Below are 24,924 nucleotides of genomic sequence, written 5' to 3' on the forward strand. Positions count from 1 at the left end.
TCGAAGACGACCCAGTTCACACGCTCCGCGCGCAAGCCGACTCCTCCGGGACCCCCAGCCCACCCGCGCCCGCTGCTCCGCGCTCCTGCTCCTCCTCCGCCTCGCCCGGCGGGGAGGGGGAACAAGGAGGGGATCCTCCAGCCAGGCAGGCACGGGGTGTCCCGTTTCCCCGCCCCCTCCCGTGGATCCCGCGGCGGCGGCGGCGGCGCGTCCCGGCTGGAGAGGGCGCTAGCGCACAGGAGCCGGGCGCAGCAGGTGCCGCGCTTACCTCCACCTCGGCGGGGGGAGAGGGGGCGGGCCGGGGGACAGGGGAGGAGGAGGAGGAGGAGGGAGGCCGGCTCGCGCGGAGCGGGAGAGCGCGGCCGGCTCGGCAGGCTGGGATCCGAGCTCGTGGCTTCCGGGAGGCGCCCGAGGCCGGATAAATACCTCCCAGGCTCCCGGGGACAAGCGGACGCTACCCTCACCGCCGTCCGCGCCGCCCGCACAGCCCGCACAGCTGTCCGCAGGGCACCGAGCTGCCCGGCTTAGGCGCGGCGCCCGCTCCTCCTCCTGCGGCCGGCGCGGAGCAGCGGAGAGCGGCGGGCTCGGCCGCCGGCGCCCGGGCCGAGGAGCCGATGAGCGGCGGCGGCTGAGGGCCCGGGCCGGCCTCTGCCCGCCCTCCGCCCGGCGCCCGAGCGTGGCCGCAGCGCCCGGGGCGCGGGGTCCGGGCCGGTGACATGGGGGCGGACTGAAGCACCGGGGCGGCCGAGCGCTCTCTCTAGAGCCGCGGGGCTCTCCTCCGCGGCTGCGGCTGCTGCGGGCGCCCGGCCCGGTGCGCTGTGCCCGGGGCGCCCGCGGGAGCGTCCGGGCGCCCGCGGGAGCGTCCGCTGCGCTTCTATGCGCCTCTGCGGGCGCCGTGGGCCCGGACCATGGCGATAGACCGGCGGCGCGAGGCAGCGGGCGGCGGGCCCGGGAGGCAGCCGCCGCCGGCCGAGGAGAACGGCTCCCTGCCGCCCGGGGACGCGGCGGCCTCGGCGCCCCTCGGGGTACGCGCGGGCCCCGGCGGCGGTGGTGGGGAGATCCAGCCGCTGCCCGCCCCGCATCCGGCCGCCGGCGGCCCGCACTCGGGCTGCAGCTCGGCGGCGGCGGCCCCGAGCCTCCTGTTGCTGGACTACGACGGGTCGGTGCTGCCCTTCCTCGGGGGCCTGGGCGGGGGCTACCAGAAAACCCTCGTGCTGCTCACCTGGATCCCGGCGCTGTTCATCGGCTTCAGCCAGTTCTCGGACTCTTTCCTCCTGGACCAGCCGAACTTCTGGTGCCGCGGGGCCGGCAAAGGCGCGGAGCTGGCGGGGGTCACCGCCACGGGCCGGTGGGACGCCAGCGACTTGGCCAACTGGACCAGCCCCCCGACCACCCCCTTCTCCACTGCCTCCTGGGGAGCCGCGGGCAACCTTAGCAACGGCAGCGGCGGGGACGGGGGTGACACGCCACCCCTGCCGTCCCCTCCGGACAAGGGGGACAACGCCTCTAACTGCGACTGCCACGCGTGGGACTACGGCATCCGCACAGGCCTCGTCCAAAACGTGGTCAGCAAGGTAAGGGCTGCGCCCGCCACGGCCCCGTGTCCTCCTGAGCCTTTCACTCCTGGATCTCCTCCACCCTTCCCTAGGTCTCCTTCCGTGCAGACCGAGGTCCCTTAAAGCGATGCTAGCCTGTGTGTACATGGATCTGGCATCGACTTGATCCTCTGTCCCCTAGAGGAGATGCATTTGCTTGTGAAGCGGGGGCTTTTCTTTGCCTTTCTCGGGGAAACTGCCTCCCGAACCTAAGGAGGGACTCCATAGCCTTTCCTAGTTTGCACGCAAACTCCTGCCCGAGTGCACGTTTGGAAAGAGAGCCCCTCCCCCCCCCCCCATGACTTGAGCTCCCTTCCCCTTACCTTCCAGCTGTCACCCTCATTCAGGCAGGGGTGGCCCCTGAGAAATGTAAGGCTGCTGACCTGGCAGCCAGCCAGCTCTGGAAGACTCGCCTCATTCAGGGTCTGATGGCTGGAGCCAGGACCTCGGTTCTAGTCTTCTGCCGGGCTATTGGTCTCCCACAAAGAAATATCTCCCCATGAGACTAATGGCATAGTCCCAGATGTTCTTCTTTCTGGCAGATTTCAGTCATCCCGTGCTGGGTTTGGAAACAGACTAAAGCTAACTATGGAACCCAAGTTAGAGCCACAGAAGCAAAGAGCTTTTGCACATTTCCCTTTCCCTCCTCATTGTGCTCATTCCTCTCCAAAGACTGGTATTTTTGACTTTGGATTTTGCCATTCGGTTGTTTTCTCTGGACTTCAGTAATCTCTCTAGCGTATAGGACGGGAACTAAGAATTTGTTTTGTATTCCCGGACCACCACTGCTCTCACACAGCAGCTGCTTTTGTCTGAAGCAGTGAGACCCTGGGAAGCTTTAGCTGAGCAACCGCCTTGCTCAGAGTCCCGAGGAGCCCCTCTCACAGATGCATTGCATTGTGTGAAATGGAGCAGCCGTGTTTTTTGAGAGGAGATGGGTGGCCGGTAGAAAAATGGAGACCAGGCAATGTCAGAAAAATTAATCCCTAAGATGTCTATATTTTCTGATTTTTTCATATAAGAGGCATTTGTTAAGCAATTTGTGTTTTTTGTCCCTTCTGTGTTTTAAATTACTAATTTGCATTTCAAAGTAAGTGTAGACCTCCCCCCCCCCCTTTCTGGGCAGCTCTGGGCGCAGTTTTTTTTTTTAAATTTTTTAAATTTTCTATTAACATATGATGTCTTAGCCCCCGGGGGTACAGGTCTGTGAGTCGTCAGGCTTACACACTTCACATGGGCTCAGTTTTAAATGCTTTGTTTAAAGGTGAGACTGAAATGTGACAGAGTGCATGTGCTTTCTCCCCCAAATGAGTGTTAGTAAACAGTTGTAGCTCAGGGATGTGTAAGATGAAACTCTTACATCATCATAATCATTGTTTTAATCTTGTACCAACCTGGCAAGAAATGATCTGTCCTGTGGGAACTGAGGGCATTAGCTGTTGATGGGGAAGATCCTTCAGGCTTGGTTCACCTTGACACCCCTCGCCTCAGCCCCAGCACCTCTCCTCTCCAGACGTGTTGCTGTGACTCTGTTTCCCATCCAGGCGGGGCAACATTTGTTTTTTTTTGTTCCCAGCATGGAAAAATTGAGAACAATGACTGGAGTGACTATTTTCACACCCTTTGTATGTCCCTGTAAGTAAGGATTTGGTGACATTTTCAAATACTTTAAACCCCTTTTTAAAGTAGAGGAGGAATAATAGAGATGAAAGCAATAGTGTTTAGAGGGCGCTGTGTCCCAGGGTCAGAGGGGAGGGGAACTTGAAAGTTAGGAGGTGGGATAGAGCATCATTATCCTAGTGGTGGGGACCCAGGAACAGCTATTCACAGGCTGCCTGCCTGATGGTGGGATGAGAGGACTAAAATAGTCCTTGAAAACAGGCTTTAAAGGCACAGTGGAGAGCTGGCCAATTTTTCTAAATTAGCACTCAGGAGGGTCAAAGATGGCAGTAATGTGTGCCCTCTGCTTTGGGGCTGCTTCAGAGCTATGTCGTGGTTACCTGTAGCTGACAGGGTAAGACTGGGAGCTGAAGACCTCGGAAGAATAGTTAGAGACATATTCTCTCCTAAGATAAAGACTAGAAAGGACATATTGATTTTTACGCACAAATAAGATCTGAAGAAAGGACTGTCCTTCTACAGTGTTCTGTTCCATAACAAAAGCCTTCGAGAGCTCTTTAAGTGCATTTGGCATATACTAAGGCCTGCTTCCAGCTTCAGCTGCCTGTGTCCACCGGCTACTGTATCAGATACACAAATGCGGACGGGATACTGTGATGGGTGTGCAATCGAAGCGGTCAGGTGCCTCTCCGCTCTGCTTGTAAGAGCCGAAGTGGACAGTGTCACCTTCCGTCAGTGGATCTAAGTTCGGAGTCTGACAAGTTGCGTTTTGTACCCTCTTTCCCCACTCCATACCACAATCTAGCCACTTGAAAATAACCTCACACAATGTCTCTGTCATTAGATTTCCCTCAGCCTGTATGTGCCCCTCCAGTAAGCACCCTGTCCTATCCCTAAGTGTTAGGTGGGGAGGGGATACAGAAAAACGGTCAGGCATATATTGTGTTCTATTGTATTATATTATATGTACATATTTTATTATGAATGTATCTTGTATTATACATACATCCTATTCTAAATATACATTATTAATGGGGATATATGTAGTACACAATTATCGCACATAGGCTGTAATCGTACCTACACATGTGAAACTGCCGAGCCCGTTAGAATCCCAGGTTATTGTAGTTACAAGGGATCTTCAGGCTGACAAGCCTGTCTCCTCTCCTGATCAATATCCCCGACATGGGTCCCCCTTCCAGGATGGGAAGGGAGGGCCCCACTGGCAAGGCAGCTCTCCGGGTAGTTGCTCTTCCTTGCAGACAAGCATGTTTCAGAGTGGATAGAACTCAGGTCATCTCACGCCCATTTGTATGGCCTTGCTCCTCTGAAGGGTTCTTTTTCCTTTATATGATATGTGTCCAGATAGTGGAGCATACCCAAGACCCAAGTTTCTTTCCCGGCTAAAAAAAATCTCCAGCTACTAAAGCCATTCCGCACATGACAAAATTTGCCATCCTGATGGCTGCCCTTGGCACGTGTGCCTCTTAAACATGACACTCAGAGCGTAGCCTGGCTGGCCCCGTGTGTCCTAATCAAAAGGGAGCATGGATGGACAGTGTGCTTCCACGAACAGGAGCCTGCAGCTGAAGGCTTTCAGTAGACGTGACAAGTTTCTATCTTGAGACCACCGTCCCCAAAGCTTTGTGGGATTATGTTGTCAAGGATTTCTCAGGCTAGGCTTCCATGACATGGCACACAATTTAGATTTCTTCGTAATACTTTTGGGTTGTTAGACGTCACCTGTTAGGATCTGTTTATTTTTATTTTGTTCCTTGGTCTTTGGTTTTGTTCCAGAATTTTCAATGCCTTCAAAATAGTAATAAAGATCTCACCTTTCTTTTGTACAACCCTGTAAAGTTTTCCAAACGTTTCCTTTTTTAAGTTACTTCCTTTTATTAATGTTGAATAATCCAAGGCCAGTCTTAACACTGAGCATTTCTTGGATATTCAGTTAATGCATACGTGAGTGGGCCAGGTGCTGTGTACCTTCAGACCTGCGTTCAACTTCCCAGTGACTTTCATAGCTCTGCATTTTATCTCCCAGCCATGCCTTCCTGAAACAAATCTGACAAAGTTCTGAATCACTAGGGGTCAGCTCTGGGAGAACTAAGGCCGGACTTGTCTCCCTGTCCCACACCAGCAACCCCTGGCAGCTCAGACTGTCAAAGATTTTACACAAGGTTAAAAAAAACACACACACACAATATTGCTGACTTTAAAGTAATCCTCTTAATAATTTGCATCGTTATCCTGTATTGTTCTGTGACTCCCCCTTGGTTTCCAATGCTCACCACTTCCTTGGAATGCTGCCAAAAATCAATGTCACTGCTAAACTTTCTAAGCTCCATTCGTTTTCTGTATGTAAAGTTTGGGATGTTTGTCCCCAGTCTTCTGATACTTCTTCTGTTCTCCATGATTCTCAAAGATTGCTGGCTTTCATCCTATAAGTACATCTGAGAGTTGTTTAAATATCCTGGGAAGTAATTTGTATTCTTTTTCTGGGGCTCAAGTCTAGAAGTATTTAAAGTGATTCAGTACAATTTAATTAGGATTAAAAATAATTACAATCTCATTGCAATAGTAATATTTTAAAAATAACCCATGTCAGGTCATCCCAGGGGCGGTTGATTTATTTTGTCTAGTGTAGACAACACAACAGTGAACATCTTTATGCATCTCTATTTTTAGAAATTGACTAATAGATAATGCATGCACATGGTACAGAAAGCAGACAGTGAAAGTAACATTGCCTGCCATCTCTGCCTCCAGTTTCCCTCTTCAGAAGCAACCATGGTTACCAGTTTCTTCTGTATCCTTCTAGAAATAGTCTAAGTATATTTTCATTTATATATTTGTCTCTCACAAACAATGGCATAATACATACATTGTTCTATGCCTGTTTCCACCAATATTGGGTATGGGTGACTATCCCCAGTGAGAAAGCCCCTCATTTTGTGCCTGTAATACTATGTCTGCGTAGTATTCCACTGCGCCAGTAAGCCATAATTTATTTAATTAGTTAACTACTCAGGGGGCACTGAGGTTGTTTCCAGTCTTTGTTGTTATATGATATATAATGAAATTCTGGCATGCATGAAATTCTTAAAAGTGGAGGGTCAAGGTAGGCTACAATTTGTATTTTGATAAATGTTGTTAAATGCTCTCTCTGGAGAGCTTACCAATTTCCACTTCCGCCCCTCATGATGGAGGTGCTGTTCCCCATACCCTCCCTGACCAAGGACTTAACCCACTTTGAAGTGTCTCCTAGTTTGATCTGTGAGGTGTTCTTGGGGGTGGTTGTTGTGATTCGCATTCCTCTAGTTAGAAGGGAGGGTAATTATGTCTCTGACATTTTTGGAGCCATTTGTTTCCTTTCCTTTGAACTGCCCTCCTCAGGTCCTTTGCCTATGTGTGGGTTTTGGGGGAGCAGTACGCAAAAAGTACTGTCCAAGTACTTGAAGGAGAAAGTAAATTAACTCTCTGGATGTCTTGTAAATGTTTTTCCCCTGGCTCCCTGTTTGTCTTTTTCTTTTATTTATGGTGCGTTATGCAGAAACTTTGGGTTTCTATGGAGTCAAATTACTCTTTTCTGTTAGGGTTTCTGGGTTTTGCATTAGATTTAGGGCTTCCATAATCCCGGAATATTAGAAAAAGACCCATACTTTCTCCTACTATTTTTTTTTGATCTTGGAACATTTGTCATTTGATGTTGTAGATATCCATTTTGCTTTGATTAAGCTAGTAGGATGAGTTGCTAGAAAGGGAAATAAATATTTGGGCCTGGATATACCCAGCATTTTTTGCAGGCTTTGACTTGCCCCTAGCAGCGTCCTAAACACTGCATTTGGCAGTGGCGCCAGTGGGGAGACCAGAAGCTCAAGGGTTGTTAAGCAGCCCTTGTCATCCACACCCCTCCCCCCGCCCCATGCTGTGGGGCTCATCTTTCCTGCATCCTCTTGTTCTGAGCTGGCTGCAAAATCTCTCCTTTCTCCTCCTCCTTTTTTTTTTTTTTTTCCCCTCTTCTTCCTCTTTTGTCCATAGCATTTTTTGCAGGTCTCCATTCATTTTGGCCTTCAGTCCAAAGTAGAATTGAGTCAAAAGTTGGTGTCATTTAAAACCACCATGGGCTTTCTGAATGTCTGTCCTGGCATTGCTACAAACCAGCTGTGAGCTGGAGCCAGCTTGGCGTCTACTGGCTCCGGCCAGCGTATGCCTCTCCATCCAGTGGCCCATTTGGTGGTTCTCGTTGGTGGCTTCAAGTCCGCAGTGTGGGAGCACTTACACCACGGAATTGGCAAACACTGCACATTTGGGGTTTTATGTTTTCTGCAGAGATCTGGTTGTTAAATGCTCCTTATGCCACTAAGTGTGACCCCAGGCCACTCCTTTCCTTTGTTTGTTTTTTTTTTTTTTTTTAACTTTTCTCCTTCCTTCCTTTCATAGATGAGTCCCTCTTTTGGGCCAAGTTTGTGCTATGTGTTTGGGATACAATGACATATAGACAGTTATGTTCCTATAGAGCTTAGAGACTAAGGAGGGAGGCACACCTTATTAATTAATAATAATCCTTTAATTACACCCGGAGTTAGGTGTGTGGAAAGAAAGGGAAATGAAAGGCTAGAACAAAAAGCCTGGCCTACACTGGTCTCTGAGTGCAACTGACATCTGAGTTGGGCATCTTAGGTTTGAGTGGGAGAGAGAGGAGAGAGAACGGCATTTGCAAGGGTCCTGTGGTATGTGAGAGCTTCAAATTGCTAGGAGGTAGTAAAGGTGGGAACATGGGGAGGAGTGGCTGTGACACATTCAGAATCAACCGTGAGATGAACCAAGTCAGCTAAGGGTATGAACTGAGAGGGAGGGCGGCAAGGCAGAGCATGTGGAGAAGGGGAGCTGGGATGGGGAGTGGGGCTCTGTGGAGAGGCAGAGGGGAGGGTGCAGAGCATTTGATGGGGAGAGAGGTCGTCTGACCAAAGGTGCTGCGGAAACCAGGTGGTTTGAGTTGTGGGAAGGAGGCCGGCCAGCCCAAGAAGAGGTTCTGAGGAGGAGCTGGGGGAAATCACATTCCAGCTGCAGGTCCAGGCCCGACTCAGAGGCCTGAAGCCTCTTTCCAAGCTATTGCTAGGAAGCAGCACTGGCCCATTGGAGTATTCCAACATTTTCACCCACCCTTCCGCTCGAAAGGGGAGAGTTGTAATTGAATTTGCACAAAGCTGAAAGGCCCTGACATAGGAAACCATCGGTCTAGAGTTTACTTGGATTCAACCAAACCAGCTTTACCAAATGCCTAGTGTAGGTAAAACAAACAAACAAACAAACAAAAAAACCAAAAAAAAACTGTTGTCCTGGGCATGGCTAGCGTATAATATGATCTCTTCGTATAATATGATCTCTTCGTCGCAAGTCCTCAGTTTACAGATAAGAAGACGGGGGCTGGAGCAAGTTGTGGGGGGTGGTCACGGACTCCTCCAGAGCCGCCAGCTCCGGGGGGGCTAGAATCTAGCTCCGCTCCCCCCCCGCAGAGTATCCTTGCCTCTGCCCCCGGGTGGCCCCCACCAGGGGAGAGGGGCCAAGGTTGGTGGGCCAATCGTCCCTCCTTCGGCCCTGCTCGTCCTCACTCTGCTGTGCAGCCCTCGGCCGGCTCTCTCCGTCCTGACACCAGCAGTGTGATGTTCCGAGTGGCACCGGCCACGCCCCACTGGAGCTGTGTCGGACCCTTTTACCCACACAGTCTTCTCTGTGGCTGTCTGAGCTCACCTGCCTCTGAAACCATGAAAAAAGGAAGAAGGGCTTTTTCGTTTGGCAGGAGCAGTTTCAGGTCCTGATGGCTGCTTAGGACCAGCAGATGTTACCAACAGCCATGACAGTCCCAGGGACAACTCCATTAGCTTTATCTTTGGGAGCGGCAGGAAAAGTGAGTCATCCCTCGCTTTACGGGGAGGGGAGAATGAGAACAGCTGGGGAGAGCCCATTGCCCTCCCCCTCCCCCGGGTGCCCGGCAAACCCGAGGAATCTGGGAATCTCAGATCCCTTTCTCCCTCCTGTGTGTGGGGTGCAGACGGGCCCAATGAGTCGAATGAGTCATCTGAGAAATACTGTGGCAGGGAGGAGCTGATAGGCCACACCTGGGAGGGTGATTTAGGTGCCTGCCCCTCCCCTCCGCCCAGATACCATCACATGGGGGGCCAGGTGTGTCCTTCCTCCAGGACGCAGGAATCCAAGGTGGCCTAAGGAGTCTGACCAAAACGGACCTCTGGTCTGATGAACGAGACCATGTAATTGCTTTGTGTGTTTTCAGGTCACTGGTCACAGGGCTCCAAGGGATCTGGAGAGGAAAAGGCTTTACTGGCCAACCTCGAGGAATGGGAGAGCAGGGCTCTGCCAGGGGCTTCACACCCCCACAGGGGTCTTGGCTCAGACACTTGAGTTCATGCCATTGGATAGAGAACCATCTACACGTGTTAAAAAGTCTGGGCTGGGGGCACCTGGGTGGCTCAGTGGGTTAAAGCCTCTGCCTTCGGCTCAGGTCCTGGGATCTCAGGGTCCTGGGATCGAGCCCCGCATCGGGCTCTCTGCTCGGTGGAGAGCCTGCTTCCTCCTCTCTCTCTCTCTCTCTCTCTCTGCCTACATGTGATCTCTGTCTGTCGAATAAATAAATAAAATCTTTAAAAAAAAAAAAAAGTCTGGGCTGGGTGTGCTGGTGACAATGGATCAGAGAAACCGCAGAATTTTAGAGGAGTTGGTGGTAACTTTGGACCTCAACAGCAGGGGTCAGAGAGCTCACCTCAGGGGCAGGTGTGAACCGGACAGAAGGCCAGGCACCCTTCCCCAGGGCTGCCCAACCCACCTGAGTACTGTCCTTGCTGACTTGTCATGGGACGGCAGAGCTTGGCCTCACTAGCCTTCAGACTTTGATCAGCTGTGACCTGGGGCTCATCCTTTCATTTGCTCAAGGCTGCTCAGTGCTGGTCATTATGTGTGAGCAGACGTTCCTCCAAACGGGGACCCAGAGACTGGCAAGGCTTCGATTTCTAGGAAAGAAATCGAAATTTCTAGGCAGAGTGTTAATTGATGATTGAGCTGGCTTTCCCCTAAAATAAATCACTGCTGAAATGGAACACCGCTGGAGGCCACTCCATTTGCATAGGATGATATTCTGTAAAACCCCTCGTATGACTCTTGGTCGCAAGTAACGGAGACAAATTTCACATCACATTAACAAAACAGAAAAGAAGTGTATAGGAAAGATGCAGGAATGGCTCGGGGAACCTAGGGTGGGATCTGAAACCAGAAAATTGGGGGGTGAGGGAGGGGTTTGAATCAGGAGTCCTGCTGCCACTGCCCTTCTGTCAGAAGCCACACGTGCTCTCAGCCCTTTGTCCAGAAGTCAGCTTTGTTCCCCCTACACACTGACTTTGCCCAGGCTTCTGCTTACCTGGTCAGGCACCAGTTCAGCACGGAGGCTCGCATTCCTCTGTCCATTCCAGATTCCTGGGTGTGAGTCTGATGTCCAGGCAGGTTTCAGAGTAGGGGATGTGGTGACCCAGCGCCAGGGGTCTCCTGCAGACCATGTGGCACGCGGTAGTAGTAGCTGTTCTTCAATGGTGTGGAAGGGATTAGAGAGGAATCTTTTTGGCAATTAACCGAGAATAATTGCATATTGATGCAAATCATTACATACTTTAAACAAAGTATTCTTTTTCTTCCCAAAGACTCAGGATGTAATTTACCTGATGGTTTAAGCTTAGTATGGAATTGGCAGAGATGCTCCTCCTGAGGCTTCTTTTCTAGAAACAGTGATACATGGTCTCTCTTGGCTCCAGATCACAGAGAGAGCTTGGAACAAGCCCTTGGACTGTCACTGAAACAGTTTTACACGTTACCCCCACCCCTGGCCCCACACAGGGTGAGTGTCTGTTTTTCTAAACCTTTCTGCTGGTCAGGACCAGCTAGATGGAAATGCGAACTCCTCGTTCAAAAATTTTTAAGATCAAGGGCGCCTGGGTGACTCAGTCATGAAGCGTCTGCCTTCGGCTCAAGTCATGATTCCAGGGTCCTGGGATCAAGCCCTGCATCAGGCTCCCTGCTCTATGGGAAGCCTCCTTCTCCCTCTCCCACTCCCCCTGTTTGTATTCCCTCTTTAACTGTCTCTCTCTCTCTCTGTCAAGTAAATAAACTCTTTTAAAAAAATTATTAAGATCAAGACGGTGACAGCCTAGCTGTAAGCCAAATGTGAGCCCATCTGAGCTGTGGTGCTTCTGGTGGGCTCCAGCCTGTCACGGCTACAAAGCCAAGCGAGGATCCCTGGGCCCTTGTAACTCTTTCTTCCTGATTTTTCAGTGTCCTTTCTGCTTCTCTCTTCCTTGGTTGTGTTTTGTATCTTTTTCTAGATTTCTTGTAGTCAAAGTGAAACATACTTTTTGTGGGTCTGTTTTTTCCCAGGGAACAGCTTCACAAAGCCCCAGCCAATTTTGTTTTGAATATTTAGTTCGCCCAAGGTATGCAACAACAAGAAGGAGCCTCCGAGGGATCCTTCTTACATTTGAAAACACTGCCCCAGAAGTGAGACAGTTGGTTTACTTATCTGAGCAGTGAACCAAATAGCTGAGTCATAGGAATGTGTGGTAAAGAATGTTAAGTCATAAGAATGCTAGTTAAGTGAGAGACTATGGACTCTGAAAAACGATCTGAGAATTTTGAAGGGGTGGGGGGTGGGAGGTTGGGGGCACCAGGTGGTGGGTATTGTAGAGGGCACAGATTGCATGGAGCACTGGGTGTGGTGCAAAAATAATGAATACTGTTATGCTGAAAAAATAAAAAAAAATTAAAAAAAAAAGAATGCTAGTTAAGTGTTTATCAGCCATTTTTTTTTTTTAAGTGGAGAGGAGGGTCAGTCCTTTCTCTAATTTAATTCTGCCAGCTAACAGTCACACTTTATTTCTTAGTATCATTTAAAGAAGAAGGGCAAAGGATATAATGCTGGCATACAACAGCCACAGGCGTCCCAGTGGTCGTATTAAATTATGGATGGGTTATGCACTCAGCATAGTAATTTGCACTACAGAGTGTTTCCTCCCAGATTAGATTAAAAGCTGCTTTTTCTCTGTGTGTTTAAAAGATGCTTTACAAATTGGGCACCCTTGATTGTTACATACTGAGGAACTCCACTGTTCTCCAATGAATATACATGAGCGTTTGCAGCGAACACAAAGTTTTTGTCCTACTTTTTAAAAGTTTTTTTTTTAATTGTGGTAAAATACACATAAAATGTGCCATTTTAACCACGTTGAAGTGTACGGTTAAGTGGGATTAAGTACAGTCCCAGTGCTGTGCACCCATCACCACCATCCATCTCCAGGACTCTGTCATCTTTCCAAACTGAAACTCTATCCCCATTCACCGCTAAGTGCCCAGCCCCTCCTCCTCCCCCTCCCCCTGCCTCTGGCAACCACCATTCCACTTTCAGTCTCTGAATCTGACTACTCCAGCGACCTCAGATCAGTGGAGCCATTCTACTTGTTCTTTTGTGACTAGATAGATTTATTTTACGTAGCAGAATTCATCCACATGGTAGCATGTGTCAGAATTTCCTTCCTTTTTAAGGCTGAACTATATTCCATGCTATGTATAGACCGCATTTTGTTTATCCATTCATCCACTGAGGGACCCTTGGGTTGCTTCCACCATTTGGCTGTTGGAAATAAGGCTGCTGTGGACACAGGTGTTGTTCTACTTTTTGAAGACCGTTGGGTACAAAAAAAAAAATCCCTCCCCTGTTAGGTGATCTCTGGAGCCACCTGTGTGGCACCCAACCCTGGTCCTTCTGTCAGAACATCCACTCTGAAAGCAGGCCTTCTGCTCTGCCTTGGGTGGGTGACACAGATGGGCAGAAGATAGTCTGTGCCCTGAAGAAGGAGCTCATGGTATAGCCAAGACAGCTGGTAAATGGAGGATTCTAGGCCCATTGTGGGACGTGCTGAGATGAGCACATGAGGGCCGGGAGCTGAGGGTGTGGAGTGCAGAAGTAGGCACACCCAAGAAAGCCCACAAGGTCTGTGCTCGGCTCTGGGAGTTCCCACCATGGGCAGGGGGAGCCGGGTGCTGTAGCCTTTGAGCTGGGCGCCAAAGGAGGGCTGGGGTCTTGAAAGATGGAAAGGGTTTCATCTGTGGGGGAGCTGACAAAGGCTGGGAAGGGACCAGTGCAGGCTCAGAGGGGGATACCTGCAGCAGAACTTGGGGTCCGACTGCACGGGCCCCCACAGTCCATCCTTGGGGATCGGTGGGGTTTTCCCCAGTAGAAAATGAGTTACCTGAAGTTTGTAACAGAGAAATGAGAGTAGAGACCCAGAATAGAAGACCCCCAGGCCCAGGCTAGGTCCTTGTGGCACTGTGTCCTCAGGACCCCTATGGCAGGCATCTTGACTTCTGTCTGGCTGCCATGTGCTGCCCCTGGAGCACATGTGTTGGTGTGGGCCTCTGTGAGAACTCTCGCCAAACCCCCATCCCAAGTGTGGCCATGTCCCAGGGGCTGTGGCCCTCGCCCTGTCTGTGTGTCCGTGCTGTTGGGAGCTGCTGGCTTCGCCCAGCATCCCTGCCTTACCCACTGGGCCTCATGGCCTCTGTGCCACAGATGGTGACAGCTTGCCTGATGTCAGATCCCTGGGACTGCTTCAGTGATCTCGGTCATGGTCAGCCTCTGCGTGGTGTTGGCAGTGACTGCTCAGTCCTTGACTCTCTCCTTGGGATAGGGGGAGGCTGCTTTTCCAGATTTTTCTTGTGCTCCCCTGGTTGCTCTTCTCCTTCGGGAATCCTTTCCGCCATCTGTTGCCTTCAGATGGTTCCCAAGAGTCTCAGTCAGCTTGGGCTGCATAACAAGTACCACAGACGGGGTGGGGGTGGGGGGCTGACAGACATTTGGTTCCTCTCGGATCTAAGAGCTGGAAGTGTAAGATCAAGTGTTGGCAGGGATGGTCCTTCTGAGGCCTCCCTCCTTGGCTTATGCATGCCGTCTTCTCCCCGTGTCCTTACGCAGGCTTCCCTCTGTGTACGCCTGTGGTCTAGTCTCTTTTTACAAGGACACCAGTCCAACAAGGCCCATTTGAATTACCTCATTTTTAAGTTAATTACCTCTGTAAAGGCCCCATCTCCACACAGTCACATTCTGAGGTACGAAGAGTAAGGACTCAACATTTGAGAGTTTGCAGGGAGGGGGGTTGGGTTTTTTGGGCAAGGGGACACAGTTCAGCCCATAATATCTGAGTTCCAGCTTGCACCTTGAGTAGGGCAGCTGTAGTCTTCATCTGTAACCCGGATGTCTCCTCAGAGCCCGAGCTCTGTGTGTTTGGTTACCCGCTAGACCGGACCTCTCATCTGGCCCCTGATCTTATTCCCCCTTACCTGAAATCCCAGTGGTTTTGATCCTAAATTGATGATGAGAAGCTTTTTTTACTTCCCTGCTTCAGATCCATGACCTTCAGGATGAAGTTGGGTCTGGTTGGCTGTTTTTCAAGGTCCCTGTAAGTCTGTCTGCACCCAGCATGTGTCTCCTGCCTGGTCCCCCATCATGGCCGTGCGGGGACCCTGTGCTCTAGTCTCCAGTTTCTCAAACAACACTTGAACTTTGCAAGCGGTTCTCCTTCAATCCAGAATCTACCTTCCCTCCCCATCATCCCATCACCTTTCTAAAGCCTTTCCTGGCTCCCTATTCCCCCACCCCAATCCTCTGCCCCTACTTTCCTGGCCCAGATCTGTATCCTCAGCTCCTGGATCTAGTTGGCACTCAATTAACATTTCTCGAATGGCAAAGGTAAATAGGAAGGGGACCATTACTGTGACTCTCACCTGGGCAAGGTGAGGTGACTTAATTCTAGGATGATAAGAAAAGGAAGAGGACAGGTAACTCAGACCTAAAGTCAAATTCCAGTGCGTTTATTGAAAACTAAGAAATAGCAGCTAGGCAAACTTGAATTCCCAGTGGGCTCTGGAATGGGTTATATGTTGACTTTAAGTCATCATTTTTCAGAACTTTCAGTCCCGGGGCCTTCTCTTCTCATGAAGGTGACATACCGAACTGGTGTGAATCTAGGATTGCAGTAGCCATGGCTGGAGCTCGTAGAGTCACCTGGGAGCTTTTGGAATCTGGGACCCAGGCATCAGTTGCTTAAAAAAGTTCATTTAGTGATTTCTGGGAGGTATAATCCCGCCCCCCCAGGGGGCATTGGGCAGTGTCTGGCAACATTTGTTGTCCTCACAGCCGATTGGGATGCTACTGGCATCCGATGGGTGGCGACCAAGGGTGCTGCTAAATATCCCACAATGCACTGGACAACCCCCGCAGCAAAGTACGACCCAGTAGAGCACACCAAGTTTGAGAAACCCTGGTCGAGACTGATACAGAAGTGCATTGTGTGTTCTGACCATACCCAACAGATGGCCGGGGTCAGCCCGGGTGAGACCTTGGCCCCTCTGTAACCCACAGTGGGAGCATTGGTATGTGGGCTTGGGAGCTATAGGAGGGTGATTCGTCACACCGGGAATCATCACAGCGCAGCCAGGGCCCCTTTGCCCTCCGTGAGCAAGGGTTTGCTGAGCACATAAACGGTGTAAACCAAGTGTCAGTAGACACGTTTAGCCTACCTAGGGAAGCACATTATGAAATGCTGTCCTAGCATATTTACGTACAAATGCATGTTGCTAATGACCAGGTCACTCATTAAAGTGGGTCCTTTGAACCTTGGCTTGGAATAATGGTTAATTACTTGAAAAGGAAACATTTATTTGGAAGTAAAAGATATTTATTTTCAAAATGTCTCTAATTCAGACTAGCCTTTTCCATAATTAATTCCCATTAAGGTGGTTTGGTCATGTTTTCAGCAGCAGGAAACGAGAAACCCCCTGGGGGACACAGACACCAAGAACCGCAAGAGTTCAGAATCAAACATAAGCACTGTTTACACTCGCTGAGTAACAGGGCGGGTTGACCGCTCCCTTGGGCACAGGCGGTGAACCTACAGTGGTCCTAATGTGACATGGACCCGTGCTCAGGGCTAGCACGTGTGAAAGTAAGCGTGTGCAGTGTTAGCTGGGGCAGCTGGGGAGGTGCCCCCTTCATTAAGCTAAGCCAGCCTCCCCGCAACCCTCAGGCAGGTCCAGGCCCCAGGCAGCCTCAGCACTTCCCCAGCGAGACCTTTCCTTCCTTACATGCTCATGGCATCATCTGTCCGTCCCACTCATTTGTATTACTTTTTGGGAGTTTGTGCTCATTATCCTTGGTAGCTAATAAAGAATTATTAAGGGCCACAGAGGGTCAGAGAGCTTTGTGTCCTGGGGCTGGCCAGAGGGTCTGACCTGGCTGTCAGAAGGAACTTCCAAGTAGTAAATAAAGATGCTTCAGCTAGAGGCCATCCAGTGGGAGGTAGTGAATGCAGGAAGGTAATGTGTCTCCATGGGGCCCTCCTTGTTTCTGGAGCCATACTGTGGGGTGAGTCATCAAATCCTCTGTGTTTCAAGGTATTGTTTCATAGAAGTTTTATTGGGAAGTTTTTCTGGGAAGTCCCATAAGAAACAGCTTTCTAAATATGGGTATCATCTAGGCCATGAAGGTGTTTGGGGTTTTATTTTTGTTTTATTTTTGGTTTTGTGTATCTGCTGATACGGGGTTTGAATTGAATTGTGATTTAAGTATAAGCAGTGGCTTCTCTCTTTAATTAATTTCTCCTCTGCCATTGGATTCTTCCCCATTTATAATTCTAGTTCTTTCTTGACAGAATTTCAGATAAGTGACTAACAGGAGGGATGGTGAAAAGGAAAACTGTGACCTCGATTATGAATCTCATCTCCAAAAGCAATTTTTGGGGAAACTGGAATGACCTTGGACAGACAGAAGGTTACCAGGGAATTTAAAGACTCACAGTTTATCATACTGAAAATAGGTTTTTAAATCTGCAGAAGGCATTTTCTCCTTTAGTCTGGGGAGGCAGTGACACACAGCAGTCTTTCTTTAGTGATCTGTTTGAATCTGTCTAGTGACTATCGTCATCTAATCTCATAGAGTTAAAAGCATATGCAGGGAAGATAGCCCACAGGAAAAGTGCAGAGTAGTGTGTTGTATTCGGGCACGTGCTGGAGCTACAAGGGAGAAGGAGCCATGAGGTGTGCCTTCGAGAAGGGTGGTCCCTGGAGGCAGAGACAGGCAGAGAGAAGCAGGGAGCCAAAGAGTGGTTTAGAGGAAGAGCAGGTATGCGTGGGGAGTAACCAGAATGTGAGTACTGTGGAAGGAGGCAGGAGGGAAGCACTTGTTTTCAGTTAGGAGGGGAGCATGTACAGTGTTGGAAAGGGTTTGAAAGCTTGGAGGGTTCTGCTGCACATCGCAGAAAAAAACTCAGATCAAACAGGCTTAAAATATAGACAGCGATACCTGTGCTGTTTCTGGAAGTCTAGAGAGAGAGGATAGGCTCCCCTGCATGCCGCTAGGCCTTCTTTAGCACTGGTTCCTTCTAACGCTGTATTATTAGTCTGTATCACAGACTGGGGGGCTTAAATGACAGAATTTATTCTTCATGGTTCTGGAGGCTATCAGTCCAAGATCAAGGGGTTGGCAGGTTGGTTCCTTCTGAGGCCTCTCTCCTTGGCTTGCAGATGGCCTTCTTCCCTGTGTCTTCATGTGGTCTGTCCTCTGCATGTGTCTGTGTCCTCATCTCCTCTTATAAGGATGCTGGTCAGTGACCTCATTTTAACTTAAATCTCTGTACAAACTCTTTCTCCAAATGCATCATGTTCTGAGGAACCAGGGGCTAGGACTTGAGCAGATGTATTTTGAGGGGGTACAACTCAGCCCATAACAGATGCTGGCCCATTGTCGTGGCAAGGTGGCTTCCTATGACACCTGGTTATTTGCTACCCCCTACCCCCTTGTGACTCAAAGGAGAGGGAACGGCCACCTTCTCCTTGAGCATGGTACATGAGTTCTCCTCTCTGGTGGACCCTGCCTCCCCACACACCAGCCCCTGGACCAACACCCCTCACTGGGTGATGCCACGTGTGTGCTAGGGATGGGCCACCTGACCCTGAGTCACGTGGGAGGAGAGTGCCTGCACAGCTGCGTTCTGGTGAGAAGAGGCATTGGGAATGACCAGCATAGCCCGTTGCTCTCTGCCAAGGAGTCTGGACTTTGGCAGGTGATGGAGGGTACTGAAGGATTTTGAGCAAGGTCACGGCAGCACGACCTTCCCCGGGTGCCCTTTGTATACCCGCCGTGTACAGGCTCCCTTGAGCAGGCGGTGTGTTTCACCCTTGGTATAAGCCAGTGAAGCGGCTCTGTTCACAACGTCTCCACCAGGTGAGGATACGGAGGTGAAGAGGCGAAGAAACTTGGCCAGGGACACACTATTATAATCGGAGAAGTCAGCACCCTACAGTGCATCACTCCCCTACAGTGCATCACCTCAGCTCCAGCATCCGCGCACCCTCCATCTGCCCCGTGCCACGCTTTCAGGGGACAAAGCTGGCTGCGCTGGGGGAGAGGAGGGGTTGGTGCTGAGTGCCTGTGCTGCTGATTGTGGGGCCCCAACCAGGTGTGTAGGAAAGGGAAGAGATCATGCTGGTATATTGGACGAACGCAGGTGGGAGGGTACGAAGCATCCAGAGGGATCTAAAATCAAGGTGTTGCTGGGACGGGTTCCTTTCGGGGGCTGGGGGGACAGTCTGTTCCAGGCCTCTCCTGGCTTTTGGTGGTTGCCACAATCTTCGGTGTTCCTTGGTTCATAAATGCCTCGCCCCGATCTCCACCTTCATGTGGCCTTCACCCTGTCTCTCTATCCTCACATCATCTCCCAACGTGAGTGTCTCTGTGTCCGAATTGACCCTTTTCCTAGAGACCCCATTCACACTGGGTTGGGGCCCACTTCTACAATGTCATTTGAACTTGAATACGTCTGCGAACACCCTGTCTGCCGATGAGGTCAGGTTCTGTGGCAGCAGGGGGAGGATTTCACCAGAACATGTTAGGAGAACACAGTCCAGCCCACAACAGAGTCCTTTCGGGGAAGAGAAGGAAGGTTCGAATTACGGGAACATGGTGATTCTGTCTTCCGCCTGAGTTGTGCAAGACTAGGGCTTTCCATCTGTGTTATCTACTGTTGGAATCCAGGGGGGTGACCGAAGGGGGCAAGTGCAGAGAAGAGGGGGCCACAGACAGGGTGGGAGGGCCTGTAGGGCATGTCACGGGGGTAGCCAGAGAGGAAGGAGGAGGACCAGGACGCTGCGGCAGGATTATTGGGCGCAGTGTCCCCCACGTGTCACCACCGAGGGAATTTGGCATTCAGAGAGGCATAAAAAACGTGGCTACACAGACCCCGCAGAGCAAAGTGGCAGGGGTGGGATTTAGGCCCCCGAGGGTCTGCATTCCAGGTCTCACTGGGGCAGTGCTGCATAAGCCGGGCCTTCTCAGGGTGCTGCTAGCCCCGTGTTTCTAGGGAGGACTTCGTAAACCCAGAGTAGAGCTCCTGTTTTGTTTGCCTTTGATACAGTTACAATAATGCTCTTGTTTTGAACTGAGGGACAGCCCATAACCACATTTGTCAAGAAGCTCAGGCCTTGAAATAGCAACTGTGCAAGTCGTTCGCTGTCTGTTCCGCGTGCTTGGCCTAGAGATCTGCTTGGGCAGAAGGGAAAGTACGTGTGCAGATGCCTCCCCACCTTGGGGTGAATCGGGCTGAGATTGGCCCTCAGCGAATGGTGGGGGCCCTGCGTGGCTCATTCCCCTTTGCTCCCCCGCGTCCCGAGAACTGGCAGTGGAAGGAGCCGTGAAGCCCCAATCAGTTGGGTATTTCTGTCTCATCTTTGGAGACCCATTTAAAACCATTTCCCAGATTTTTGCAAATGGAGGTATCATTAACATGTCGGTAAAAGGCACCGATTTTAAGCGTATAGTTTAGAGGGCTTCAACCCCTGTTCCACCCAGTAGCCACCATCTAAATGAAGATCTAGAACATTGTCTTCACCCCATTTGATCCCCTCACGCCCCTCCAATGAGCTCGCCCCCACAGGCAGCTGCTGTTTTCATTCCCAGCCCCAGAGCTCAGCTTTGCCTGGTGCAGAACATCACAGACATGGAATCACACAGCGCGCAGGCTTCTGTGTCTGCTGCTTCCCCCAGCAGCATCTTTGGGATTCATCTGAGTCTGGGTTCTGGCATAAACCCTCAGTCGCTCCCTTCCGTGGCCATGCCGTGTCCCCCCGCACATGCGCACCACGTTTTGTTTCTCTCCTCACCTGTTGATGGACCCATGCGTCGTTTCCTGCTCGTGGCTGTGACACACAGACTGCCATGAACATTACAATCCGAGTTTTGTACATCCTTTCCGGTCTTTACTCCCTTTTAACTCTAATGTTTAAAAGTTGATTGACAGAATCAGATCAGCTAGTGAGAAATCTTGACTTGTTGATAATCTGGGTAAGGTTCCTTCTTTGTCTTTTCTTTTTAAGGGTAGAAGCTAGAGTGACAGGGTACCTGAAAGGGGGGCGTGGCTGCCGTCCCTATGGGGTGGGAATCTCGATACAGTTTCCCTACCAAAGTTAGATGTGGATTTTCCACTGCATGGGGTGGCAGGGGTGGGGGGTCAGCACCCCTACCCCCTGCATTGTTCAAAAGTCATCTGTAGTTTCATCCCATCTGTGACACATAGTTCCTACAAGCAGCCAGGACTTTGTGCCTATTTTGTAGCTCCCTCCCGCCTGTAGGACCTTGGTGAGAACCTCCTTCTTCTCTTAAAGAAGACCCAGGTAGGGTGCCTGGGTGGCTCAGTTGGTTAGGTGTCTGCCTTCTGCTCGGGTCATGGTCTCAGGGTCCTGGGATCAAGCCCCATGTCAGACTCTCTGCTCAGTGGGGAGGCTGCTTCTCCTTCTACCCACACCCCACCCCCAACCCCACTCATGCTCTCTCTCAAATAAATTAAGGGAAAAAAAAAGATGACCCAGGTATCCCTTGTGAGAGCAGATAGGTCAAGGGTTAAAGAATGTTTGGAGTGAACCCCGAACAAAATCTGGGGTGCAGCTATCACGCAGACCATGGCTGAAGGCAAACTGTGCCAAGGGCCCAGTTTGTAGGGACCCCTGGCCAAGCGGAATTCTTTTCTGATGGAGCCTGCCCTACAGAATCCTATTTGTTCCTTCACTGGATTAAAGAGGGAATTCGCAGGCTATTTCTTAACAGGGCCAAGGGAATGAGAGAAGGAGAGTCAGCCCTCCCAGTCTGTCACCTCCTGTCTAGAAACCTTAAAGGAAGCCATAGAACATAGGCAGACATTTCTGACCATTTTTAAACATACGAAGATGTGGTGTTTTTCATAGGGTTTTTACATCTCTCTGTGTTTGCGAATCAGCCCGCATTTTGTCAAGAAGCATGTCTGTGCTTGTACATACGTGTCATCCCACAATGAACTGTGCTTTTTTAAGGCAGGTTAAGCAACCAGTGATGAACTTTCCGGGACTAACGGTTTAGAGGTTGGAGACCTCAGCGTGTTCAGCATCCCGGCTCTTTGATCATGACGGCTGCTGAAGGGACTTGAGCCCAAGCAGAAGGTTCTCCTTCCATTTGGGTATTTAGTGCTTTGAACAGCATTTTTGCACCAGAGCAAAGAAGCTTGGTCCCCTTAGGTTTTGCAAAAGCAGTCCCGTGATTGGAAAAAAAGACATTTTTTTAAAATGTCTTTCATTTTTATTTTATTTATTTTATTTTTTTTATTTTTTTAAAGATTTTATTTATTTATTTGACAGAGAGAAATCACAAGTAAGCAGAGAGGCAGGCAGAGAGAGAGGAGGAAGCAGGCTCCCTGCTGAGCAGAAAGCCCGATGCGGGACTCGAACCCAGGACCTGGGATCATGACCTGAGCCAAAGGCAGCGGCTTAACCCACTGAGCCACCCAGGTGCCCCATGTCTTTCATTTTTAAATGATTTTAATCATTAAATCATTTTATGGTTTTAAACATGGCCTTTTTCATGGACTCCCAGCCAGCTCCCCTATCCTAGCACTGAGTGGTTGGGAGTTCAGGGTGCGTGTAGCAGAGACTGGGCATCCTGCTCGGGGGCTGCACAGAGAAGCAGGGTGGGGGGTAGTTAGCGTGGGGCTCAGTGTGGAAGACGTGGGTCTAAATTCCCGTGCTATCTCTTCACCTCTGTGAAACACTGGGGGTTCCTTAGCCTCTGGGAACCTAACTGCCAAGCTGCGGATGACACTTTGTGGGCATCAAGTGAAATGACCGATGCCTGAGCTCTCTCAGCAGAGTGTGTGTCTTGAGTCCTCTTCTGCCAGGAGCTCCCACCGGAGCTGGGAAGGCCGTCATGCAGTCAGCTCTGCTCATGGGTGGATCGGATGGCTGATGGCACTGTCCCAGCCATTACCTTTAGACCTTTGAAACCGGAAGTATAGAAGGTCACTGGATGTCACTGAGATCAGCCCTGGCAAATGGCCACCTTTGTGGCATGTGGCCAGCCAGCCGATACCCCAAGCTCTCGCTTTGAGAAACCCTCTTCCTTTAGCCCCACCTCGTCTCCAGGCTAGTGAACTGCTCCTCATTGAGGTCCATTTCCTAGGTCCCCTTATATGTTCTGGTTCTCAGAATTTCCCTCTCTGTTCCTAATCCCTAAGATATCCTGCGCAGCTGTCTCAGCTAAGACATGAAAGCAGTTCACACCGTGGTATAAATGACCAGTGGGGTCAATCCTCCTCCTTTTCGGGTTCATCCAGGTCTTTAAAGCTGCTCATTAGTGACTGATCAACAGCCTACAACCCGCACACCCACCAGAGGTAGGCTGTTTTGAAAGGCTTACTACCTCCCCCCGCACCCCCACACACACCCTGAAGGGCCAAAAGGCAGGGAGTTAGTGGTCTTCCTCCCAAAGGCTGAGATCCTCAATCAGGTATTTCTAACAACAGGAGCATCAAGCAAAAGCTAAAAGAAGGTTTGCTTTTGGTGAGCATTCCAATTGCATTTAAAATCTGTAACACGGCACGAAAGGCCCCTGCGGGACCTGCCCCCTTGCTCGCCACCCCTTCATCTCCACCTCTGTGTCTGGCCCGGGCGTGGCTGTCCCTCTTGCCCCACACTTCTGCTGTCTCCCAGTGCAGCTGTCTCGCTCCCCCAGAGCCCCACGCCTGACCAGGGCTGGCACAGTTCACGGAAGGAAGTCGAGATAAAAAATGGGAACTTTAACCGTCTGATGCACTATCCCAGGACCTGTAGGACGTCTGCCATCATGGCCCTTCATTTCTCAGAGCTGTCATTATTCCTGGCCTTTTTCCACCCTTAGATTCTAAACTCTCATGAGCAGGGACGGTGCTTCCTGCCCTATTATTTCTTGGGGGTGTGGCACTCGGTAGGGGGGTGATAAAGAGTGCTTAAATCTTGAAGCTCTGCCATCTTCTGACCTGTGGGTGAGCTCCCCATGGGCCTGGACCGGCTGCTGAATGTGAGACAGGGATTCAAAAAGAGAAGAAAAACCTACTTAGGCGAGCGCAGGACCTGAGAGCTTGGGGTGACCTGCTTTGAGCATCATGTGAGGTTGAAGGCAAAGGTTGAGGGACGCAGGTGACTTTATGACATAGGAAGGTCGGCCACTCTTCCTTTTTTGGAGAGGAATTTTCTGTCCCACCTTCTACTCATGGGCAAGTTTGAGGACAAAGGCTATCTCGCTGAAAGGTATGGTCATTCTGGTGGTTAGAGGATGCCACGAACAGGGGTCTGCACCTTGCAGATTTTCTTGAGATTATCATCCACAGGACTGAGAATACACCAGAATGGGATGCACCAGTCCTTTCTGCTAACATCTTACTTTGGGCTTCTCTTCCAAGCAATCATGCCACCTGTGTTTAAATCACACGAACCCCTGAGGAACCCATTTCCCCCGTTCCACATCTTGGGTTTGTCACTGATAGGCCTGGAATAGAATTGAATGGTTCATGCTAAGACTTGAAGATACACTAAAAAAACCACCACAACACTTTTTAAAAATTGCAGTAAAATATACATAAAATAGAATTTACCATTTTAACCATTTTTAACTACATCGTTTGGTGACATTATTCACATTATTGTGCCTCTGTCCCCACCACACACTTCTCCAGAACTTTTTCATCTTGCCCAACTCAAACTCTGCTTCTCTGGGGTCAGTAGACTACTTTTTAAAGAATGAGAGAGTCTGCAGTTTCTTACAGAGTATGTTGTTGCTGGACGTGGGCTGATGACGGGGTGCCCTCCTGCAGGAGTAATGGGGACAAGCAGGGCAGTTACCTGGCTTTTCGAGGGGGCTGAGTCCTACACAGCTGATTTTTCTCTTGCTGCAGTTGACCTTTGGCCTATCACTTCCTAGGAGTGCTTAATGTTTGTCCATCTGTTACCAATTAGCTTTTTTTTTTTTTTTTAAAGATTTTATTTATTTGACAGAGATCACAAATAGGCAGAGAGGCAGGCAGAGAGGGGAGTGGGAAGCAGGCTCCCTGCCGAGCAGAGAGCCCGATGCGGGGCTCCATCCCAGGACCCTGGGATCACGACCTGAGCCGAAGGCAGAGGCTTTAACCCACTGAGCCACCCAGGCGCCCCAATTAGCTTTTTATAATCTCTGGCAAAGACAGAGGAAAATAGTTATCATTTTTATTTTCTCTGATTGAAAGTAGAAAAAAAATCCCTATGCTTGCTTTCTTTTTTCTTCTAA

The 24,924-nt window shown here is 50.4% G+C and overlaps 1 protein-coding gene across 3 annotated transcripts in view; it reads left to right on the forward strand.

Moving 5' to 3' along the window:
• The first annotated feature begins 301 nt into the window (after positions 1-301).
• Positions 302-24,924, forward strand: part of SLC22A23 (solute carrier family 22 member 23) — a 167,645-nt gene continuing 143,022 nt past the window's right edge. For 2 of the 3 annotated variants that reach the window (XM_047734843.1, XM_047734844.1), the window contains exon 1: positions 302-1,574. In XM_047734843.1, the coding sequence (XP_047590799.1) occupies positions 909-1,574 (666 nt within the window). In that variant the 5' untranslated portion in view covers positions 302-908. The remainder of the gene's footprint in view (positions 1,575-24,924) is intronic. The other variant, XM_047734842.1, reaches the window with a different exon arrangement.

This window comes from Lutra lutra, chromosome 6 (assembly GCF_902655055.1).
Source record: "Lutra lutra chromosome 6, mLutLut1.2, whole genome shotgun sequence".
Classification (NCBI taxonomy): domain Eukaryota; kingdom Metazoa; phylum Chordata; class Mammalia; order Carnivora; family Mustelidae; genus Lutra; species Lutra lutra.